The sequence below is a fragment of the Hemitrygon akajei genome, unplaced genomic scaffold, assembly GCF_048418815.1.
Source record: "Hemitrygon akajei unplaced genomic scaffold, sHemAka1.3 Scf000115, whole genome shotgun sequence".
Classification (NCBI taxonomy): domain Eukaryota; kingdom Metazoa; phylum Chordata; class Chondrichthyes; order Myliobatiformes; family Dasyatidae; genus Hemitrygon; species Hemitrygon akajei.
The window spans coordinates 1455584-1475192 of record NW_027332001.1 but is presented as its reverse complement, the minus strand read 5'-3'; the positions used below and the strand labels follow the sequence as shown (position 1 = coordinate 1475192).

The 19609-nt window shown below is 45.1% G+C and overlaps 1 protein-coding gene and 1 non-coding gene across 2 annotated transcripts in view; both read left to right on the top strand.

Annotated features, from left to right (window-relative positions):
- The window catches only part of LOC140723491 (uncharacterized), a 321144-nt gene that overhangs the window by 132021 nt on the left and 169514 nt on the right, over positions 1-19609 (top strand). The window contains exon 4 of the mRNA XM_073038057.1: positions 3857-3867. Coding sequence (XP_072894158.1) covers positions 3857-3867 — 11 coding nt within the window. The remainder of the gene's footprint in view (positions 1-3856; positions 3868-19609) is intronic.
- Positions 13446-13517, top strand: trnae-cuc (transfer RNA glutamic acid (anticodon CUC)). The gene has a single exon. It is a non-coding gene; the product is annotated as a tRNA-Glu (tRNA).

The following is a 19609-nucleotide window of genomic DNA, read 5'->3' as shown; positions in this document are numbered from 1 at the left end:
TTCGGATGAGTATATGGATAGGAGGGAATGGATGACTCTTGTCCCGTTAGAAGTTGCTGGAACTAGGCAGATTGATGGCTTGGCACAGCCTAGACTGGCCGAATGGCATTTTCCTGTGTTGTAATGTTCCATGACTCTAATGCCTTCACAAACTCTTCAACTACCTCTTTCTGGACAATGGGGTGTACATCATCTGGTCCAGGAGTCATATCTACCTCCAGGCGTGCCAGCTTCCAAAGCACATTTTCTCATTAGTAATGGCATCGACACTCACTTCTGTCCACGGTACTCTTGGACTATTGGCTTTTTTGAAAAAAAGATGATAAGTCAGAGTAAGAAGAGTAGTGGGGCAGGTGAGGAAGAATAACAAGGAGGTACTTCATCGATGAAACTGGGAGATGGGCAGTGTTGTTAATTAAAAAAAAATCCTCCTCAGGATATTTTTTTCTTAACGAAACCAGAATTGAGCACTGCATGCCGGCCTGTTTAAAACTAATACAAAATACTCACCACTAAACTTAAATGAGAGCACAATCCAAAAACATGAAGAAATGGTCACTACCGAACATCAAGTGAACCACTCATGTCTGTTCATAGAAGACACCCCAGCGATTTGAGTACACAATTTCCTGGCAAACTGAGACATGAGTGTGTTATACCAGCTTGAACTAAGAAACAAGGAAAATATAATCATAATTATTAACGGTTGACAAACCCTGTATAGACAGTCGATCGCTCCTTCACCATCAAAGGTAGAAGAATTAATTAAATAGTAGAACTATATTCTGAAGATATAAACATTAACTTTAGACAAGATAAGTGCAGAGCAAAATTATGAAAATTGCAATAGAGCTGGTAGGAAATGTCACAGATCAGCAAGAAAAAGCTGTTCACCCTCTCAACTCCAGATCCATTGATGTGAATAGGGTATAGCCCGTCTCCATTCCTCCTGTAATCAACAGCCAGCTCCTTTGTTTTTGCGACATTGAGGGATAGATTGTTTACTTGATGACACGGTGTCAGAGAGATAACTTTTTCCCTGTCGGCCACTTCGTTATTTTTTATGATTAGTCCAATCAATATAGTATCATCGGCAAATTTAATTAACAGATTGGAGCTGTGGGTGGCGATACAGTCATCGGTATACAGGGAGTAAGGAGGGGACTCAGTACATGGCCCTGAGTGGCTCCTGTGTTGAAAGTCAGAGGCGTGGATCTGAGGGAGCCCATTCTTACAACCTGCTGGCGATCTGAAGGACAGGGTCAAGGACGAGATCTCTGAGCTTCCTGTCGAGACTGGAGGGGATTATGGTGTTGAATACTGAACTGTAGTCCAATAATAGCATTCTCACATGAGCATCCTTCTTCTCCAGATGTGTAAGGACGGTGTGTAGAGCAGTGACTATTGCACTGTCTGGTCTGTGGATCGGTTGTGTCGGTAGACAAATCATAAGGGGTTCAGCACCCTCCTTTCGTAAAAGGGTTACATGCACTAATCACACAGGCCCGTGGCATTCACCAAGTAATCTCAATGCCCCGCTGTGTCCCCGCAACGTCGTGTCATTCCTCATAACCATCCCATTGCCCCACTCTCTGCCCACAACCCGTGTCAGTTCCCAAATTTATTAACAGTGTAAGTGGAGTTACGATGATATTAAGCTGGAACATCAAAGCATGAATCAGGAAAGTATATGTCCTGGAAAATACACACCGGAAATGTGAATATATTTAAGGCTGTATTGACATGGGGTTCTGGATACGCTTGCCCCATTCAGACAGGGGAAGGACTGCAGGGTGAAGGAACCATGGTTGAGAAGAGATGTGAAACATCTGGTCAAGAGGAAGAAAGAAGCTTTAGGAAGCTGACCTCATGATTAGAAAGCAAGGATCAGACGTGACTGTAGATTTACAAAGTAGCCGAGGACAAACTGAAGAATGGAATTAGTACAACTAGAAACGTCTACAGAAGGTCCGTAGTAACTTTAAGGAAAACACTAAGCCTTTCTAGATGTATGTGAAGAAAAAGATGACTAGTGTGATTGTAGGACCGGTCGGGGACAGAAAGTGAAACAAGCCCCTTAAGTCAGGGGAAGAAGAGCAGGTCCTTAATGAAGTCTTCAGTTCAGTGTTCTCCAGTGAGAGGGACATTTGTGAGGAGAGCGTTAAACAGGCCGATATGCGACAGCATATCGATGTTAAGAGAGAGAATGCACTGTAACTTTTGGGGGGAAAAAAAGCATTAGGATAGGTAAGTCCTCTTGTGTATTCGGGAGAAACCCTGGGTGACTGCGGGAAGCGGTGAGTCCTACTTCAGTGACGGGCAAATTATTGGAGAACATTCTTAGAAACAGAATTTACGAGAATTTCTAGAAGCAATAACTGATTTGGGAGAATCAGTGTGGCTTTGTGAGGAGCAGATCATCACTCATGACCCTGGAGCAATTCTATGAAGACGTGAAGGTCATCCTTCGGTTAAACATGGTTGGACCTTTCAGAAAGTTAGAAAACTTGGTACCCTGGAAAAGTTGGCTTGTGGATTCAGGACTGACACCCAAGAAGGCAGAGGATAATTGTAGGTCGAGCGTTTTCTCCCTGGATGTTGGTGCCAGTGGTGTCCTGTGAGATCTGTTCTGAGACCCCAGGATATTTGTGCTTTAAAAAGGATGTGAATAAGGAAGTGGAAAGGTGAGTTATTGTATTTTCAATGATGTGGAAGTTGGTGGAATTATGGATAGTATAGAAGATAGTCAGAGTTTACAACAGGACAGTGACAGGACGCAGAGCAGCGCTGAGAAGTTACAGTTGGTGCTCAACCCGGAACGTTACGGAGTGATTCATTTTGGAAGGATGAATTTGAAGGCAGGGGTGATACTTTCTCGAGTCAACCGAGGGCCGCTCATCGGTACGAGAACCACAATCGGCACGGAGCGGTGCACTGCAGGAGCAGAAGGAAGTGTGATTGACAGGTTCTGCACATACTTATAGTGACTCTCGAAAGGCAATATACCTGACAGTAAATCAGGAGAAAAAAAGACAACTTCGTGGCAAAAAAAATAACAGCCTAACAACCTGCGGATAGTTCATAGATTTTACTTACTATATTTGTTCAAACAGAGAATGGCTGGATAAATAGTGGTAGAATTGTAGCAGGTCTGAGAATATCTTTAAAGTTAAACAGACTGCATCGCAGGTCACGGGTATGGGGTGGTCAAGTCATTCACTGGCAGAGGTCAGGTTCCTGCCAAACGCCCCATGTGTGCGCTGGAAAACATGCTCTTCAAACTGTCCGCAGCCCTCGCTAATTTCCCGAGTACTCGTTCCCTTTTTGACCACAGGTCTCTGGAATATCGCTGTGGATCTTTCAAAGTGTTTGGAGGAATATGTGCAGTGTATTTTATTGTAACACATGTCAGCTGTCACTGTGATTTCCATCACTCTAATCGCCCGGAATGACTGGAACGAACGAAAAGATGAACGGAAGTTTCCCTTTAATAAAGAAGTGTTCTTCATTTCACCTGACAGAACAAACTCCTTCTCTCAATTTCAGAAGCGAATGTGCACGGTCAAATATAACAAAATAAATCGACTTCAGGATGAATGCCTGTTTTAAAGCAACAATCATATAAAAATATGCTGCTTAAATAGCTGAAGCCAGGTGTCATGGAAAATAACAGGGAAAAAATATATCATATTTTGCTTGAAAGTAATAGACTCCCTTGAGGAGTCAAATTCATGACACGTGGACAGCGTGAGTATAAATAGTTTAATGTAAGTGTTTGTGCAGTTGGTTGTCACTAGTCCCTGACGTGATAGCCACGTTAATTGCCTCAGTGGAATTGCTCTCACCTCAATAAAAGTCTGCTAAAACGTTCCCCAGTCCATCAGAGCAGCTGAAACGCTCCGTACAACTGACCGCTGCTTCTGACGGAATATGGGATATGCAGCGATTTACTACATCGCGGCCATTTTCTATCCCACACTTGTAGCGGTTGGTGTCCCCGGTAAGATGCCGGAGCTGGTTACTTTATGTATGGTGCCGTCGTTACTCTGCTGCGGTATCCGCACTGTTACTAAGCACAGATGCTACTATCGGCTGAAACGTGTTTCCGGAGTGGAGCATTCAAGCATGCAATGGTTTTAATTTCTCTTTTTTATAATTCGATCTCACAGTTTTCTTCTTTTCTCAATTAAGTTGGTGTCGATATTGACATTGTTTCATAATTTCACCTCGCTAGGCTTTCTGAAGTGATGCCGGTCTCTGCTTTTCTAGGTCCGAGTCTCTATCATTGCAGACACATCGACCTTATAAGAATGTGACAGTTTATTTAAATGACGGTCCAGTCTATTTCGACACGTGGGTCTGTTCTTCTGTAAGAGTAAATGAGAACTCGTGCTTTGCATCTCCTTGATTCCACTTTGTCACCACTACAAATAATACCGTCTGTTTTTTCTCCTCTAATAAAGGAAATGGTGTTGTTTACTGTGGCGATCGACTGTTCTCCCGGGCATCTGGTTGTTTTATTTCATTTGCATACTTTGATCGATGAGATTTTTCTTTTGTCAATTACGTTCGTGCCGATATTGGCATTGTTTCATAATTTCACCTCGCTAGGCTTTAAGTGATGCTGGTCTCTGCTTTTCTGGGTCCCAGTTTCTATCAGTGCCGACACTTCGACCTTATAACAACGTGGCAGCTTATTTAAATAATGGACCAGTCTACTTTCAACACGTAGATCTGTTCTTACATAAGTCAGTAAATGATAAATTGTGTTTTCTATCTCTTGATTCCACTTTGTCACCGCTGCAAACAATCCCTTCAACTGTTTCGCCCCTTATAATGGAAATGATATTGTTCACTAGGACGATGGTCCGTTCTCCGGTACGTGAGTCGTGAACCTCTGATGCCTCGCTCTAAACTGTCGGTAGGTCGCCAATCCACTGACACTCACATCCGTCATTGTCCTCCAGCCGGAGTGCAGCGACCGAGACCGCACACACTGGACTCCCGTTTTCCACTTCCAAACAGACATGGGGGCATTCAGAGAGTTGCTACTGACGATATTTCTATTTTGCTTTTAAATTTATTGTAGTTAATTTAACGGCGATTGTGATCCTATCTCGGGGAAAATGCGGACTCTCCAAATGCATCACCCGTTACCTGGTTGGAATGGCGACAGCGGATCTACTGGTGGTTATCTTTGCTGCTTTAGTGGAACAGACCAACAATATCTACATTTATTCCAGATCCCTGCTCATCACTCCTGTATGCACTCTGACACTTATATTTCGGGCTGTAACGACGGACTGTTCTGTTTGGTTTACGGTCAGTTTTACCTTCGATCGCTTCATCGCAATATGTTGCCGAAAGCTGCGGGACCGATACTGCATCGAGAGAACAGCAACGGGGGTTATCGTGACCGTGGTTATAGTGAGCTGCGGGAGAAGCGCCCCGTTATACTTTGCCATTGAACCTTACGTCATCATTGACAACACGCCGTGGCGGTGCACCCGCACATATGAATACGCTACTTCACCCGTGTGGAGAGGATACGCATTACTGGACAGTATTTTAACACCATTGATACCAATCGGTTTAACCCTGGTGTTTAACGGATTAACCGTAAGGCATATCGTTGTGGCAAATAGAGTCCGCAGAAGGCTTCGGCACAGCAGCGACAATCAGAAAGATGCCGAGGTGGAAAAACGCAGAAAATCGATGATTTTGTTGTTTTCTATATCAGCTAATTTCATATTATTGTGGATGCCCAGTGTAGCGCATTCCCTGAAATGGCAAGTGCAAAACTATTTTTACCAGGACAGATATTTGAGTTCTCCGGTATATATCCTACAACAATTTGGGTTCATGTTACAGTTTCTCAGCATGTGCACCAATACCTGTATCTATACACTGACACAGAGGAAATTCAGAGAAGAGCTGAGGAATGGAATGAAGTATGTGTTTACATTAAATGGCCATCTGTGTAGATAACGCTCGTGTCTAATGACAATTCAGCGGAGTTTTCAAATAAAGCCGTTTTACAATTAGCAGGTTTGTCAAATATGTCATTAATTCAAACAATCATATGTCTGGTCACCCGAAATTGCAGAATTGGCGGAAGATTGCTGACTTCATACAGTTCAGGTAGGTAGCAATACAAACAGTCATTGCTGCTGGTCTGATTGTCACTTTGGTTGAAGTATGTTCCAAACTATCACAGACACTCGACTGTCAGAAGGGCAGGGATGGCTTCAGGGTTTTCCGGGTTTTAGATGTGGAAAAATAGACAGGGTCGGGTAAGAGAGTGTAAAGGGAGTGCGATGGGAAAACAGGGATAGTATCACAGCTGCAGAAAGGGAGGAAAACATGGAGCTTTCGTTTGTTAATAGACTGGGAGACGAATACAAAAACATGATCACTCCATTTGGAGTATTCTATGCCCATCTAACAACAAAAAACCTGCAACGGGAACAGTGAGGAACCGATCGGGAAGCGGGACTTGGACATTTGCCATGTTATTGTCACGAGTAAATTAAACTTCCATAATATTCGTTGGCATCTCCCCCGTGTAAAATGTTTAGGTATGGCATAATTTCTCAGTTGTGTCCAGGAAGGATTCATGTCACTATATGTAGACAGGCGTACTAACGACCAGTCCGTACCGGATCTAATATTAGAAAAGGAAACGGGTCAGGTGACAGACCTCTTGCTGGGTCAGCATTTCAGAACGATAGGACAGAACTCCCCTCCATTTACCTTGCCCAGGGATAGGACCAGAAAGTATGGTATGTGTTTAATTGGCGGTCAACTCCAGCTGCCTGGCTGGAGTTTAGGAAAGTACATTGGGAAATGATGCACTCAGGGCATTCCGCAACAGGCATGTGGGGATTGCTTAGGGAGTACTTCAGCCCTCCATGTTGTGCCAACCCATGTAATCCTTAAAAACAGTACTAAACCCACATTACGCAATAACCATTTTTCTTTCATCTATATGCCTGTCCAAGAGGATCTTAAATATCCCTAATGTTTTAGCCTCCACCACCATCGCTGGCAAGTCATTCCAGGCACTCACAACCCTGTGTGTAAACAACTTACCCCTGATGTCTCCCCAAACCTCCCTCCCTTAATTTTGTACATATGCCCTCTGATGTTTGCTATTGGTGCCCTGGGAAACAGGTACTGAGTATCCACCCTATCTATGCCTCTCATAATCTTGTAGACCTCTATCAAGTACCCTCTCGTTCTTCTATGCTCCAAAGAGAAAAGTCCCAGCTCTGCTAACCTTGCTTCATATGACTTGTTCTCCAAACTGGGCAACATCCTGGTAAATCTCCTCTGCACCCTCTCCATAGCTTCCACATCCTTCCTATAAAGAGGTGACCAGAATTGAACACAATGCTCTAAGTGCGGTCTCACCAGAGATTTGTACAGTTGCAACATGACCTCTCTACTCTTGAACCCAATCCCATTGTTAATGAAGTCTAGCATCCCATAGACCTTCTTAACCACCCTATCAACCTGTGCAGCGACCTTGAAGGATGTATGGATTTGAATCCCAAGGTTTCCATTGTTCATCCACACTCTTAAGTAACTGACCATTAATCCTGTACTCAGTCTTCTGGTTTGTCCTTCCAAAAGGCATCATCTCACTCTTCTCCGAACTGAACTCCATCTGCCATTTTTCTGCACAACTCTGCAGCCTGTCTATATCCTCTTGTAACCTTCGACAACCTACAGCTCCATCCACAACTCCTTCAAACTTCCTGTCATCCGCAAACTTACTCACCCATCCTTCCGCCTCTACATCCAGGTCATTTATAAAAATCACAAATAGCTGGGGTCCCAGGACAGATCCCTGCGACACTCCACTAGTCACCGACCTCCAGGCAGAATACTTTCCTTCCACAACTACCCTATGCTTTCTTCCTTTAAGCCAATTTTTAAAAAATCCAAATAACCAAGTTTCCACTGATCCCATGCCTCATGACTTTCCGGATGAGTCTCTCATGAGGATGCGGGGATTGTTTAGGGAGCACTGACACGGGGTTCAGTATAGGCTTATCTCAGTGACCCAGGGAAAGGACGACGGTGTAAAGTAACCCTGGGAGACAAGAAAGTTGGAACAACACGTCAAGAGGAAGAAAGAACGATACATACAGAACAGAAAGAAAGGATCAGGTAAGGCTACGGCGAGTCACAATGTAGACAGGAAGGAACTTAACAATTGACTTAAAAGAGTGATAGGGGGATTTGAGAAGTCCTTGACGATTTGCACTGTGAAGAACAGGAGGAGACTGGGGAGAGTGTGGGCAGATCAGAGGTAAAAGTCGAAAACCTGTGTCTGGAGTCCAAGGAGGAGGTGAAGCTCCTCACTGAATACATTGATCAATGTGAACACAGTGTAAAAAGGCAGATATGCTCGAACAAGCCGACGCTGAGAAAGAGGATGCGCTGGAAACTTGGAAAACATTATGATAGATGATTCCCCTATAACGGAAGGGTTATAGTCCAGGTAATAGATGATTCCCCGATGCTGGAAGGGATATACTCCAGGTAATTTTGAAAGGCGAGCTCAGATATTGCTGTGCTTTTGGACAGGATGTTTGCGTCTTCGCTGGCCACGGAAGTAGAACTAGATGATTGGAGGGTGGAAAATGTTATTCATTTGTTGACGAAAGATAGCAAGGATAGTATTTGAAATGATAGACCCGGGAGTCTTACATCAGTAGTGGGTAAATTTCTGGAGAGGATTATTGACGAAGGAACTTAAGAGTATTTAGAGAAATGTAGCCTGGCTACGGGGAGACAACATGGCATGTTGCCCTTTATGAGCCAGATTGAATTATTTGAAAAAGTGAAAATAAAACAAACAGAAGAATCAGAACAGTCGATGAGGGGGCATTAATCATGGTCAGGCGTTTGATCAGTTCCCCGAAGTAGACTCATTCAGAAAGTCAGGAGGCATGGGATCCAGGGCAACCGGGCTGCCTTGATTCAGAATTGGTATCCTAACAGAAGGCAGATGATGTAGTAGACCATATATGTCAAAGTCAAGGCCCGCGGGCCAAATCCGGCCCGCGGTTGAATTATCTTTGGCCCGCGAGATAATATCTAATTACTATTAAAGCTGGCCCCAGTAATCGAAGCGCCTATGGCGTATGATATGGCTAATGCTGAGTTTATTCAGGTACCAGGTTTTCAGGGTTTTTAGTGTTTATTCGGCAGTCTTCCTCGGCAGTCTTCTTCATAAGAAACGGAATTTGTAAAGTGAAACACTTTGTAGTTATAGCAGAGACTGAGACACATGAGAGCAGGCTGAAAAAACGGAGGCAACAAAAGCTGCGTTCGCACGCGTCCGACTGATCCGGCCCGCATGAAGCTGCATTTTGCTCAATCCGGCTCGTGACCTAAAATGAGTTTGACACACCTGAAGGCAGACAGTCAGACAGCCTTAGGAAACCATTGTACAGAAACAGCGTCCTCAGCCCGTCCAGTCAGTGAGGAATTATTTACATTGCCACCTCCCATCGACCTCACCAGGACCGTGGCCATCCATATCCCTCACATCCATGTACTTCTGCAATCATCACTTAAACGTTGACATTGGAATCTCAATTACCATTTGCGTTGTTCGCACTGCCTAGACTCTGTCGACCCTCTGAGTGAAGAAGTTTCCCCTCATGTTTCCCTTAAACATTTCACATTTCACCCTTTACGCATGATCTCCAGTTTTATTCTCGCTTAACATCAGTGCAGAAAGCCCGCTTGCATTTACACTCTCTATACACCTCATAATGTTGTATACCTCCATCAAATCTCCCCTCAGTCCACTACCCGCTCGGGAATAAAGTGTTGACAAATGTGATCTTACCTTTTAATTCAAAACATTCTTTCCCTTCAATAGCCGTATAGATTTTTTTCTGCATTCTTTCAATCTTACTTGCATCTTTCCTGCAGGCAGATGAGCCCAACCGCACACAATATTCCAAATTCGGCCCCACAGCAACATAACATCCCAACTCCTGTACTCAGTGCTTTGGTCCAGGAGAGCCGACGTGCGAAAAGCTGTTTTTACCACCCTGTGTAACTTTGCCGCAACCTTCATTGAATTACGGACCTGCGTTCTCAGATTCGTCGGTTCTATCGTACTCCTCAGTGCCCTATTTCTCATTGTGTCAGACCAACCCTGGCTCGCCCCCCAGAGTTGTGTATGTTAAATGCGATCTGACATTTTCCGACCCATTTTTCCAGCTGTCCCAGATACCGTTTCATATTCCGGTACTCTTCCTCGCTGTCGACTACACTCAGCAATGTTGTTGTCATCAGCAAAGCTAACGACATTATTACCAAGATCGTTGATATGGATTTACAAACAACTACGGGCACAGCGACGATCCCTGGGGCACTCCACTCATCACAGGTGCCCAGTCAGAGAGACAACCATGCATTACCACACTCTAGCTTTCCCAAAATAGCCAAGCGAATCCAATTTACTACCTCATCATGAAAGCCAAACGACTGAACCTCCTCGAGCATCCTCCCCTACGGAACCTTGAGAAATTCCTTGTTGAAGTCCCTGTTAGACGGCATCCACTGCCTTGCCTTTCACACCATTCCTGGTAACTACCTCGTAAAGCTCTGAGAGATTGGTTAGACATGACCTACCACGCACTGGTCCATGCTGACTATCGCTAATATTCCTGTCTGCCCAGATACTTCCCTTCATACCCCATGACCAGCGTAGTCCAAACACCGAGGACAATTCCTCATTACGTAGTACGTGACGTGTCCCTTCCAAGCAAAACCATTAATATCACCCAGCGGTCGGCACTCACATTTCTGGCCTCTTGTTAAATTCTCCTGCAGTATTATCAGACGCATTGAGAGTAATCTGGAAAAGGAAGGCGTCGTAGCTTTAAATAATTAATCGTTTGGACTTAAATAGTGAGATACTGTACCTAGATAGAGCATAGAGCATAGAATGATTCATACGAGAGGACATGATTTGAGAGTTAGGGGGCAAAAGTTTAAGGGTAACACGAGGGGGTATTTCTTTACTCAGAGAGTGATAGCTGTGTGGAATGAGCTTCCTGTAGAAGTAGTAGAGGCCAGTTCAGTTGTGTCATTTAAGGCAAAATTGGATAGGTATATGGACAGGAAAGGAGTGGAGGGTTATGGGCTGAGTGCGGGTAGGTGGGACTAGGTGAGATTAAGAGTTCGGCACGGGCTAGGAGGGCCGGAATGGCCTGTTTCCGTGCTGTGATTGTTATATGGTTATATGGTTATGTATGTGTATTACAGCACACTACAGCCCATCGTCTCACGAGGTTCTGATAACTTTTCAACTAATTTAAGTTCAAACTAACACATCTCCCTTCATCTGAATCAGGATCAGAACCAGATTTAATATCATCGGGGTATGTGGTGAAATTTGTTAACTTTACAGTGCAATTAAATAAATTTAGAGGAAAAAAAAACCTGAGTTGCTGGCGGCGGCGGGGAAGAAGCTGTTCCTGATTCACTGAGCGTGAGCTTTCACGCTTCTGTATCTCCATCCCGATGGTAACACCGTGCAGAGGATGGGACTTGTTGGTGGACAGCTTGTATGGGTGAATCACCCCTTGTAATAATGGTCAGCGAGGTACAGAGAATCCGTACTTACCAACAAGTAACTTTTATTATTTCAATTATAAAACACGTAGGTTCAGACGTCATCTTCACTCCAAGACACTCCATGAACAGTCAATGAAGAGAAAAGGTAATACCCGGGAAAGGAGTCGACTCTGGCCAGAGAGAAGAGAGAGAGGGACAAGGGAGAAAGTGACTGGGACAGAGACTGGTGAGGTAGCGAGAGGAAGAGGAAGGTAGATAAAGACCAGGGGGAGGGAGGGCGAGGAAGTCGAGGGAACTGGTGTGACGAGAGATCGGGGATTCGTGAAAGATTTTCGATGGGGAGAGAGATCGGAGTCGGGTGTTTGGTGTCGGTAGAAAGCGGGAGGGGGATAGACGGGAGAGAGATGACGTGCGAGGTGATGCACTTTTTAGGCTCAAGTAAGAGCGGGATGTCTAGATTATTGATAAGGATTTAGGAAAGTTGAGGTTTGTTTATAAATCCAAAGATCCACGATGGCACTGGCGATACACGCGACGTATTGCTGACAGCTCGCAAAATGTCTAGATTTATATCTGCTGAACCACTGTCGCTGCAATGTGAAACCCCTAATTTCCCTTTAAGAAACGTACATTTGAGCTGTCTAAATTAATCGGCAGTTTAACGAGCTGCTGAAGGACCAGATGGACTTGACTCTCGGGAATGCAGGTGCGGCACCTTTCAGCGATCAGCGAAGGTCAGCCATTACCATTGCCGGAAAAGAAGTCGGTTCGGAAGACTTCAAGCCAGACTAAATCGATGGGCTACGAAGAGTCCTTTACCCAGCATCTTCTTAGCCAAAGGCGAATTACTTGAAAACACAATACATTACGTAAGCACAACATTGCAGTTTCGGAGGGAAATGAGGGGCTGCTGTCTTCTCTGTTTCATGGAGACATGGCTCAGTTCGGTGGAACAGCCGTATGGCTTCTCAATCCACCGTTCGGACAAGATAGGAAGGTATTATTGTGGGGCTGGTGGGTGGGCGGGGGGTGGAACGGCGGTGTTGTTTTGTGATAAATTCTTCATGCTCTCTGTATATAGCGGTCTTGCCGCACCCTTGTTCTCCCAATCACAACATCCAATGATTGAGTTCTGTCGGTGCTGCTACCGAGAGGTTCTCCTCATTGATCCGGACGGCGCTTCACATACCGCCAGAGCAGATGTTAAGCAAGAATACCATGTACTGAGTGCCGCGAACAGCAAACAAGGAACTGCCTAAGCTGAGGACTTTCAAATCATTGCAGGGGTTTCTATCAGTCTTATTTAATGAATTCTAAGCTCATTTGTCATCAGCGCGTCATCCTCAGTACCGGGGCTCCCACACACTCGACCACTGCTAGAGTACGATCAGGAAAGCCTACCATTCTACCCTCAGAACATATTTCGGGCATTATGAACGTCTGGTTTTCTTTCTCCTACCTCCACCCAGGCGGAGGATAAGGAACAAGACAACAGATGTATCGGCAACAATGTCGCGGGAATCGGAGGGCCGACTACTGAACTGCTTCGAGGAGATAGACGGAAACAAGAATGACCGAGGGCTCATAGGAGAAAATGAATGTCACCATCTTCATAAAAACACTGGACAACGAGTGTTTCCCACTGATTCATTCAGAGTCCGGACTGTTCCTTAACCTGAAGCACTGGGTGAACAAGAGATCTGCAAAGTGCTGAGCAGTAGATTCGTGGCAATATTTATCACATTTATTCATTATTATTATTTATCTGCAAGTTTTGTTTTACATTTTGCTGGGTTTGATAGTTGTCTATTGCTGTAGGCAGTGTTTCGTCAGATTCCCTGATGGTCTAGTGGTTAGGATTCGGCGCTCTCACCGCCGCGGCCCGGGTTCGATTCCCGGTCAGGGAATTGAAATATTGCCTGCTGTAATTTAATCAGACACACATACTTTATTGATCCCGAAGGAAATTGGGTTTCGTTGCAGTCGCACCAACCAAGAATAGTGTAGAAATATAGCAATATAAATCCATGAATGATTAAATAATAATAGGTAGATTATGCCGTGGAAATTAGTCCAGGACCAGACTATTGGCTCAGGGTGTTTGACATTCCGAGGAAGGAGCTGTAAAGTCTGACGGCCACAGTCAGGGATGACTTCCTATGACGCTCGGTGTTGCATCTCGGTGGAATGAGTCTCTGGCTGAATGTACTCCTGTGCCTAACCAGTACATTATGGATTGGATATGAGACATTGTCCAAGATGGCATGCATCCTCTTTTCAGACACCACCGTCAGAGAGTTCATTTCCACCCCCACGACATCACTGGCCTTACGAATGAGTTTGTTGATTCAGTTGGTGTCTGCTACCCTCTGCCTGCTGCCCCAGCACACAACAGCAAACATGATAGCCGTGGCCACCACAGCCTCGTAGAACATCCTCAGCATCGTCCGGCAGATGTCAAAGGACCTCAGTCTGCTCAGGAATTAGAGACGGCTCTGACCCTTCTTGTAGACAGCCTCAGTGTTCTTTGACCAGTCCAGTCTGTTGTCATTTCGTATCCCCAGGTATTTGCAATCCTCCGTCATGTCCACACTGACCCCTTGGATGGAAACAGGGGTCACCGGTGCCTTAGCCCTCCTCTGGTCCATCACCAGCTCCTTAGTCTTTTTCAGATGAAGCTGCAAATGACTCAGCTGACACCATGTGACAAAGTTTCCCACCGTAGCCCTGTACTCAACCTAATCTCCCTTGCTGATGTTTCCAACTATGGCAGAGTCATTAAAAAACTTCTGAAGATGGCAAATCTCTGTGCAGTAGTTGAAGTCCGAGGTGTAGATGGTGAAGAGGAAGGGAGGCAGGACAGTCACCTGTGGAGCTCCAGTGCTGCTGACCACTCTGTCTGACACACAGTGTTGCAAGTGGACGAACTGTGGTCTGCCAGTCAGGTAATGAATAATCTATGACACCAGGGAAGCATCCACCTGCATCACTGTCAGATCCTCACCCAGTAGAGCAGGGCGAATGGTGTTGAACGCACTGGACAAGTCAAAAAACATGACCCTCCCTCACAGTGCTCGCCGGCTTGTCCAGAAGGGCGTAGACACGGTTCAGTAAGTAGACGATGGCATCCTGAACTCCTAGTTGGGGCTGGTAGGCGAACTGGATAATGTGCTTATTTTGAATTATTGTGTGTATTAACTTGCTGCCACAACAACCCCATTCCTGTCTGTGTTTAACCTGCATCCGCCTGATTCAGCACCATAAGACCACAAAATATAGGAGCAGAATTAGGCCGTTTGGCCCATCGGGTTTGCTTCGACATTTCCTATCAGCCCCATTCTCCTGCTTTCTGCTGGTATCATTTCGTTCCCTGATCAATTATGAATCTATTGATCTCTGACAAATATACAAAGAGACTCGGACTCCACAGGGGTCTGTGGCAACATCCGACAGATTCGCCACTCGCTAGCTGAACAACTCACTCCTCATCTCTGTTCTAAAAGGATGTTCCTCTATCTCGAGTCTGCGTCCTTTGGTCTTAGATACTCCCACCATAGGAAACATCCTCTCAACATCCGCCCTGTCAAGGCCTTTCACCATTCGATAGCTTCCAATGAGATCCCGCGCATCCAGTGAATGCAGGCCCGGCGCCATCAAACGCTCTTCATATCACTAGCCATTCAATCCCAGCATCATTCCTCTGAATCTCCTTTCAACCCTCTCCAGCTTCAGCCATACTCTCTCAGGTAAGGGAACTAAAACTGCTCACAATACTCCAAGCGAGGCCCTGCCAGTTCTTTATAAAGTCTCTGAATCACATCCTTGCTTTATATTCCAGTCCTCTTGAAATGAATGCGAGCATCGCATTGGCCTTCCTCATCACAGACTCGCCCTGCAAATTAACCTTTGGGACATTATGGTGCCGGTGTGTACGTCACAATGGGAGGCCTGTACACGGACTCCCAAGGCTCTTAGCGCTTCAGTCTTCTTGTGCGCATGTTCCCTCCTTTTAGAAATTCTTCTCCTTCGTTTCTGATATCAAAGTGTGTGACCATATATCCCCCTGCACTTGCATCTCATTGTCAATTCTCCAATCTTCTGTAGCCTCTCTACCTCCAAGAAGGACTTCCTGCTCTTTTCGGTCTGAGAATTCTGCATATGGTGAGTGGTGTCATACCAGAAGTCTCCCATATAGAGCTGACTACCACACATCCTCACTTGCACCCGCCCAACTCTTGCCCATTCCTTAACTCTCCATACTGGTCATCTGCTCTCCACGTTTAGCTCAGCGTCAGTGTGTGTATCGGAAATGTGTTTTATCTCTCTCCGCCCACAAATGCTGCCTGACCCGCTGTCCACCGTTTCTGCAGCGATTCGTTATTTGTTCTGTATGACACTTGTTAGACAATGAAAACATGACTTTGAAAAATTATTGCAGGTGTAGTCTCAATAAAGCTGGAAATAACTGTGCGAGGTCTTACAGACAATAGCTTGCAATCGATACAATGTAGATTTGATCTTCACTACTCACTGCACCTCAATCCACTCAGAGATGCTGTCTCTCTGTAGAAGAGGGTGACCATACATTCCCCATATTGGACTCTGGTCCTACTCACTCAGTTTGCCGACATCACCTTGACTCATCTGCCCGGGGTCATCACTGCTCAAATCTCAGTGAGTATTGTCAGGTCCGGTCGGGTTTATTGCCGTGTGCACAGGGACGGTGAGGGACAGGTACAATGAAACACTTGCAGCATCATTACAGGCTCGAAAAGACAGACAGTACGCAAAACATAAATTGTACAATTCTGCATCATTAACAAAAAAATAGATAAAAATCTTGTGCCAGTTTCCGATTTGGAAATGATTCCTCAGGCAAACTGATGACATAGATTGCGAACTATTATATCCACGGGGGAGCATCCAGGCCAAAGAAAGGCCTGTTTATTCCTTTTCTTTAAACAGACAGACAACAGAAAGAAGGGCGAGTCTCTAGACCTCTTCAGCCAGCCCCGGCATTCAATAAGATCAGGCTGGCCCAGACTTTTTCTCAATCCTCCCCCCCCCCATACAGCAGTTGCCGGTCAAAAGTCGGTCGGTGTCCTCCACCAAATCGTCAACCGTCTCCCCATGTGAGAGGAGATAAACTTCTGTCGCCCGGCTTTATTTCGACGCCCTGACAGCGCCCCAGCTTCGATCAGAAGCATATGGATATCAACGTTATATAATGGGACATTGTTCTGAGCTTTGCTCGGTATTGACGGGACTTTGGGGAGGAAGAAGCAGTCAGAGTCTGTGGGAGGAAACTACTCTTGGGTGAAACCCTTTCCGCAATTGGATAACACACTAGATTGACATCTGCATACACGAATGGGAGGTAGGTAGTTTGCCCGTCATTTGACGAGTTTGGTTGATGTCGGACTATTAAAGAGTGTCCGGTTGATGTCGGACCATTAAGCCGCGTCAGAGACAATTGGCGAGGGTGATTTTGACGGAAGGTCAGCGAACCGATTTGTCTATGGCAATATGGCTCGCTAGACAGGAGAGCAATGAGGAGTCTGTACAGTGAGTTGATATGAAATGGCGAAAGCTTTTCGTGTTCCGAGACCGTGCTGCCCACTTCAGCGAATCAGTCATAATCTCAATCTTCCCTCTCCCAGCCGCGGCTGAACAACATTTCTTATTGAATATGTAAATATTTTTATAAGTTGAAAATTCAAATGTTTTCAGCTAACCGAAATTTCATGTGATTGTCGTGTCTTAACGGAGCACTGAATCAAAGTCCAGGAGCAGATTTGTTTAAAAAATCGCTACTCCTTCATGTCATATTACCTGTTCGCCCGACATTTCAGCACCAGCTTACACCCACTCCCCTGCTCTCCACCCGAGCTGTCTTGTAAAGGAAAATCTATAAACGTCCCACTGCATTCACGCAGTCCCTTCACTGAACACGAATACTGATAGCTAAGCGTTCGCTTCAACTTGTGAGGAAAGTGTGGGAGTGAGGGAGTGAGATGTGGAGAAAGAGAGAGAGAGAGAGAGAGAGAGAGAGAGAGAGAGAGAGAGACAGAGGAGAATGTGTGTGCGCGCGCACGCGGGATAGTGCGTGTATATGCGTTAGAGAACGAGAGAAAGAGCGAGACATGGAAGTGAGGCAGGAGAGAGAGTCACATCGTAGACAGGACAAGAGAGATAAACGGGGGAGTTTGAAAGGCCTTTAGAGAGAGAGAGAGAGAGAGAGTTACACGGCAGTTTATCAATTTCATGTTCACTTTCGCCCACTGTTTTCCTCCCAGTGTCTTCTTGACCACCAGAGTAACTCACCTCACCGACAGAACGAAGTGGATCTGTCCGTCCCTTCATTTAAACTCGAACGCTGCAGGTCTCGTAAGTATTATCACCGTTTGTACTGAGGAGGAGAAATGGTTCATGCGTTTACAAATTGCCCTTCAACAGATATACTTATTGATGCCATTCTCCCAGTTTCTTCAATTATCAAGACAATTGACATTAAATCAGTGCCACTAATTCTTAAAATTCCAAAGGTAGTTCTGATTTGGTTCAAGAGTTCTGCTCAGAGCGATAAATCGCCCGCTGTCGAACGTAAGGAAGTACGTTGGTGAACGAAGCGAGGTACTCTGCATCTGTACAGTTGTAGAACACACCGGCATCAATCGTCCTGTTCCTACTGAAAATCTATTGTTAGGCAAAGTAAAAATATCGTAGCTAAATATCGTAGCATGTCGATTTGGCGAGTTTCCACCCGTCCCCACCCATCAGCAAGTACATCTTACATTGCGCTTGTGTGTACACATAGATGTGCGCATTAATATAAATTTGAGTCCACTTTGAAGTAATCACCAATTACGTGTAATGCACGACCCCCTCGGTTAGATCCGTCACCAGATACAGATGAATTTAATCACTGTCAGTTATTTTCGTGCAGTAGAAACTCAAGACCTCGACCAGCATATGCGGGTGTGGTGGGGGGGGTGGGGGTGATTTGGTGGAAGAAATTTTCAATGTTTTGCGTTGAAATACTGAATCAGGACCTCCTAATCTGGTACATATTCTCAGCTAAAAATGCTGCGAGCATCGAACTGACGGAAATATGGGATGTCAATTCCACAAATTCGCGAATCTCCCCAGTCGATCTGTTGAAGAAAGTGTTACCGGCTCCAGATTTGTGTTGGATGCGGTACCAGAATTCAGTACCTCGAAATCCATGTCGTTAATGAAAACCGAATCGGGGAAGTACCGCGTTGAACAGAAAATCAGAATCAGGTTTATTATCTCCGGCACGTGACGGGAAATTTGTTAACTTAGCAGCAGCAGTTCAATGAAATACATAATCTAGCAGAGAGAGAAAATAATAATAACAACAAATGAAATAAAACATAATAATAAATACACAAGTAAATCAATTACCTATATTGAATAGATCATGAAAAATATGCAAAAACAGAAATACTGTATATTAAAAAAGTGAGATAGTGTTCTAAGCTTAAAAGTCCATTCGTGATTCTGATTGCAGACGGGAAGAAGCTGTTCCTGAACCGCTGAGTGTGTGTTTCTGTCTCATAACCTTAGACACCCAAGATCAACACGAATATCCGGTGCCATCCGTGTCGACGTTGCTCCTTTGCAGATTGGAAGAATTTTTATCGGTAGTGTCATGACGGTCGATTATTGATGAGCTGTCCTTACTGTGTGAGGCTGATGACGTGGCGTCAGAAGTGACGTAGCCTGACAGCGGGCTGCAATGAGAATATTTAGTCTGCAATTGGTTCGTTCAGTGAGGGCACAAACTGGACAAAAGTGTTTATTTTGAATAAAGAGGAATGCAGGAATGTGTGAGGTCCTGTACCTCTTCGGGATTAAGTTAAAATAAAGTTGCGGTGAGGCTGTCAAAGGAAACTGTTCACGAAACAGAGATGGCGAGCCGATGGGTGGATCAGGTATTTTGCAAGGCAGCTGCAGATTGTCAACTGAACAAAGT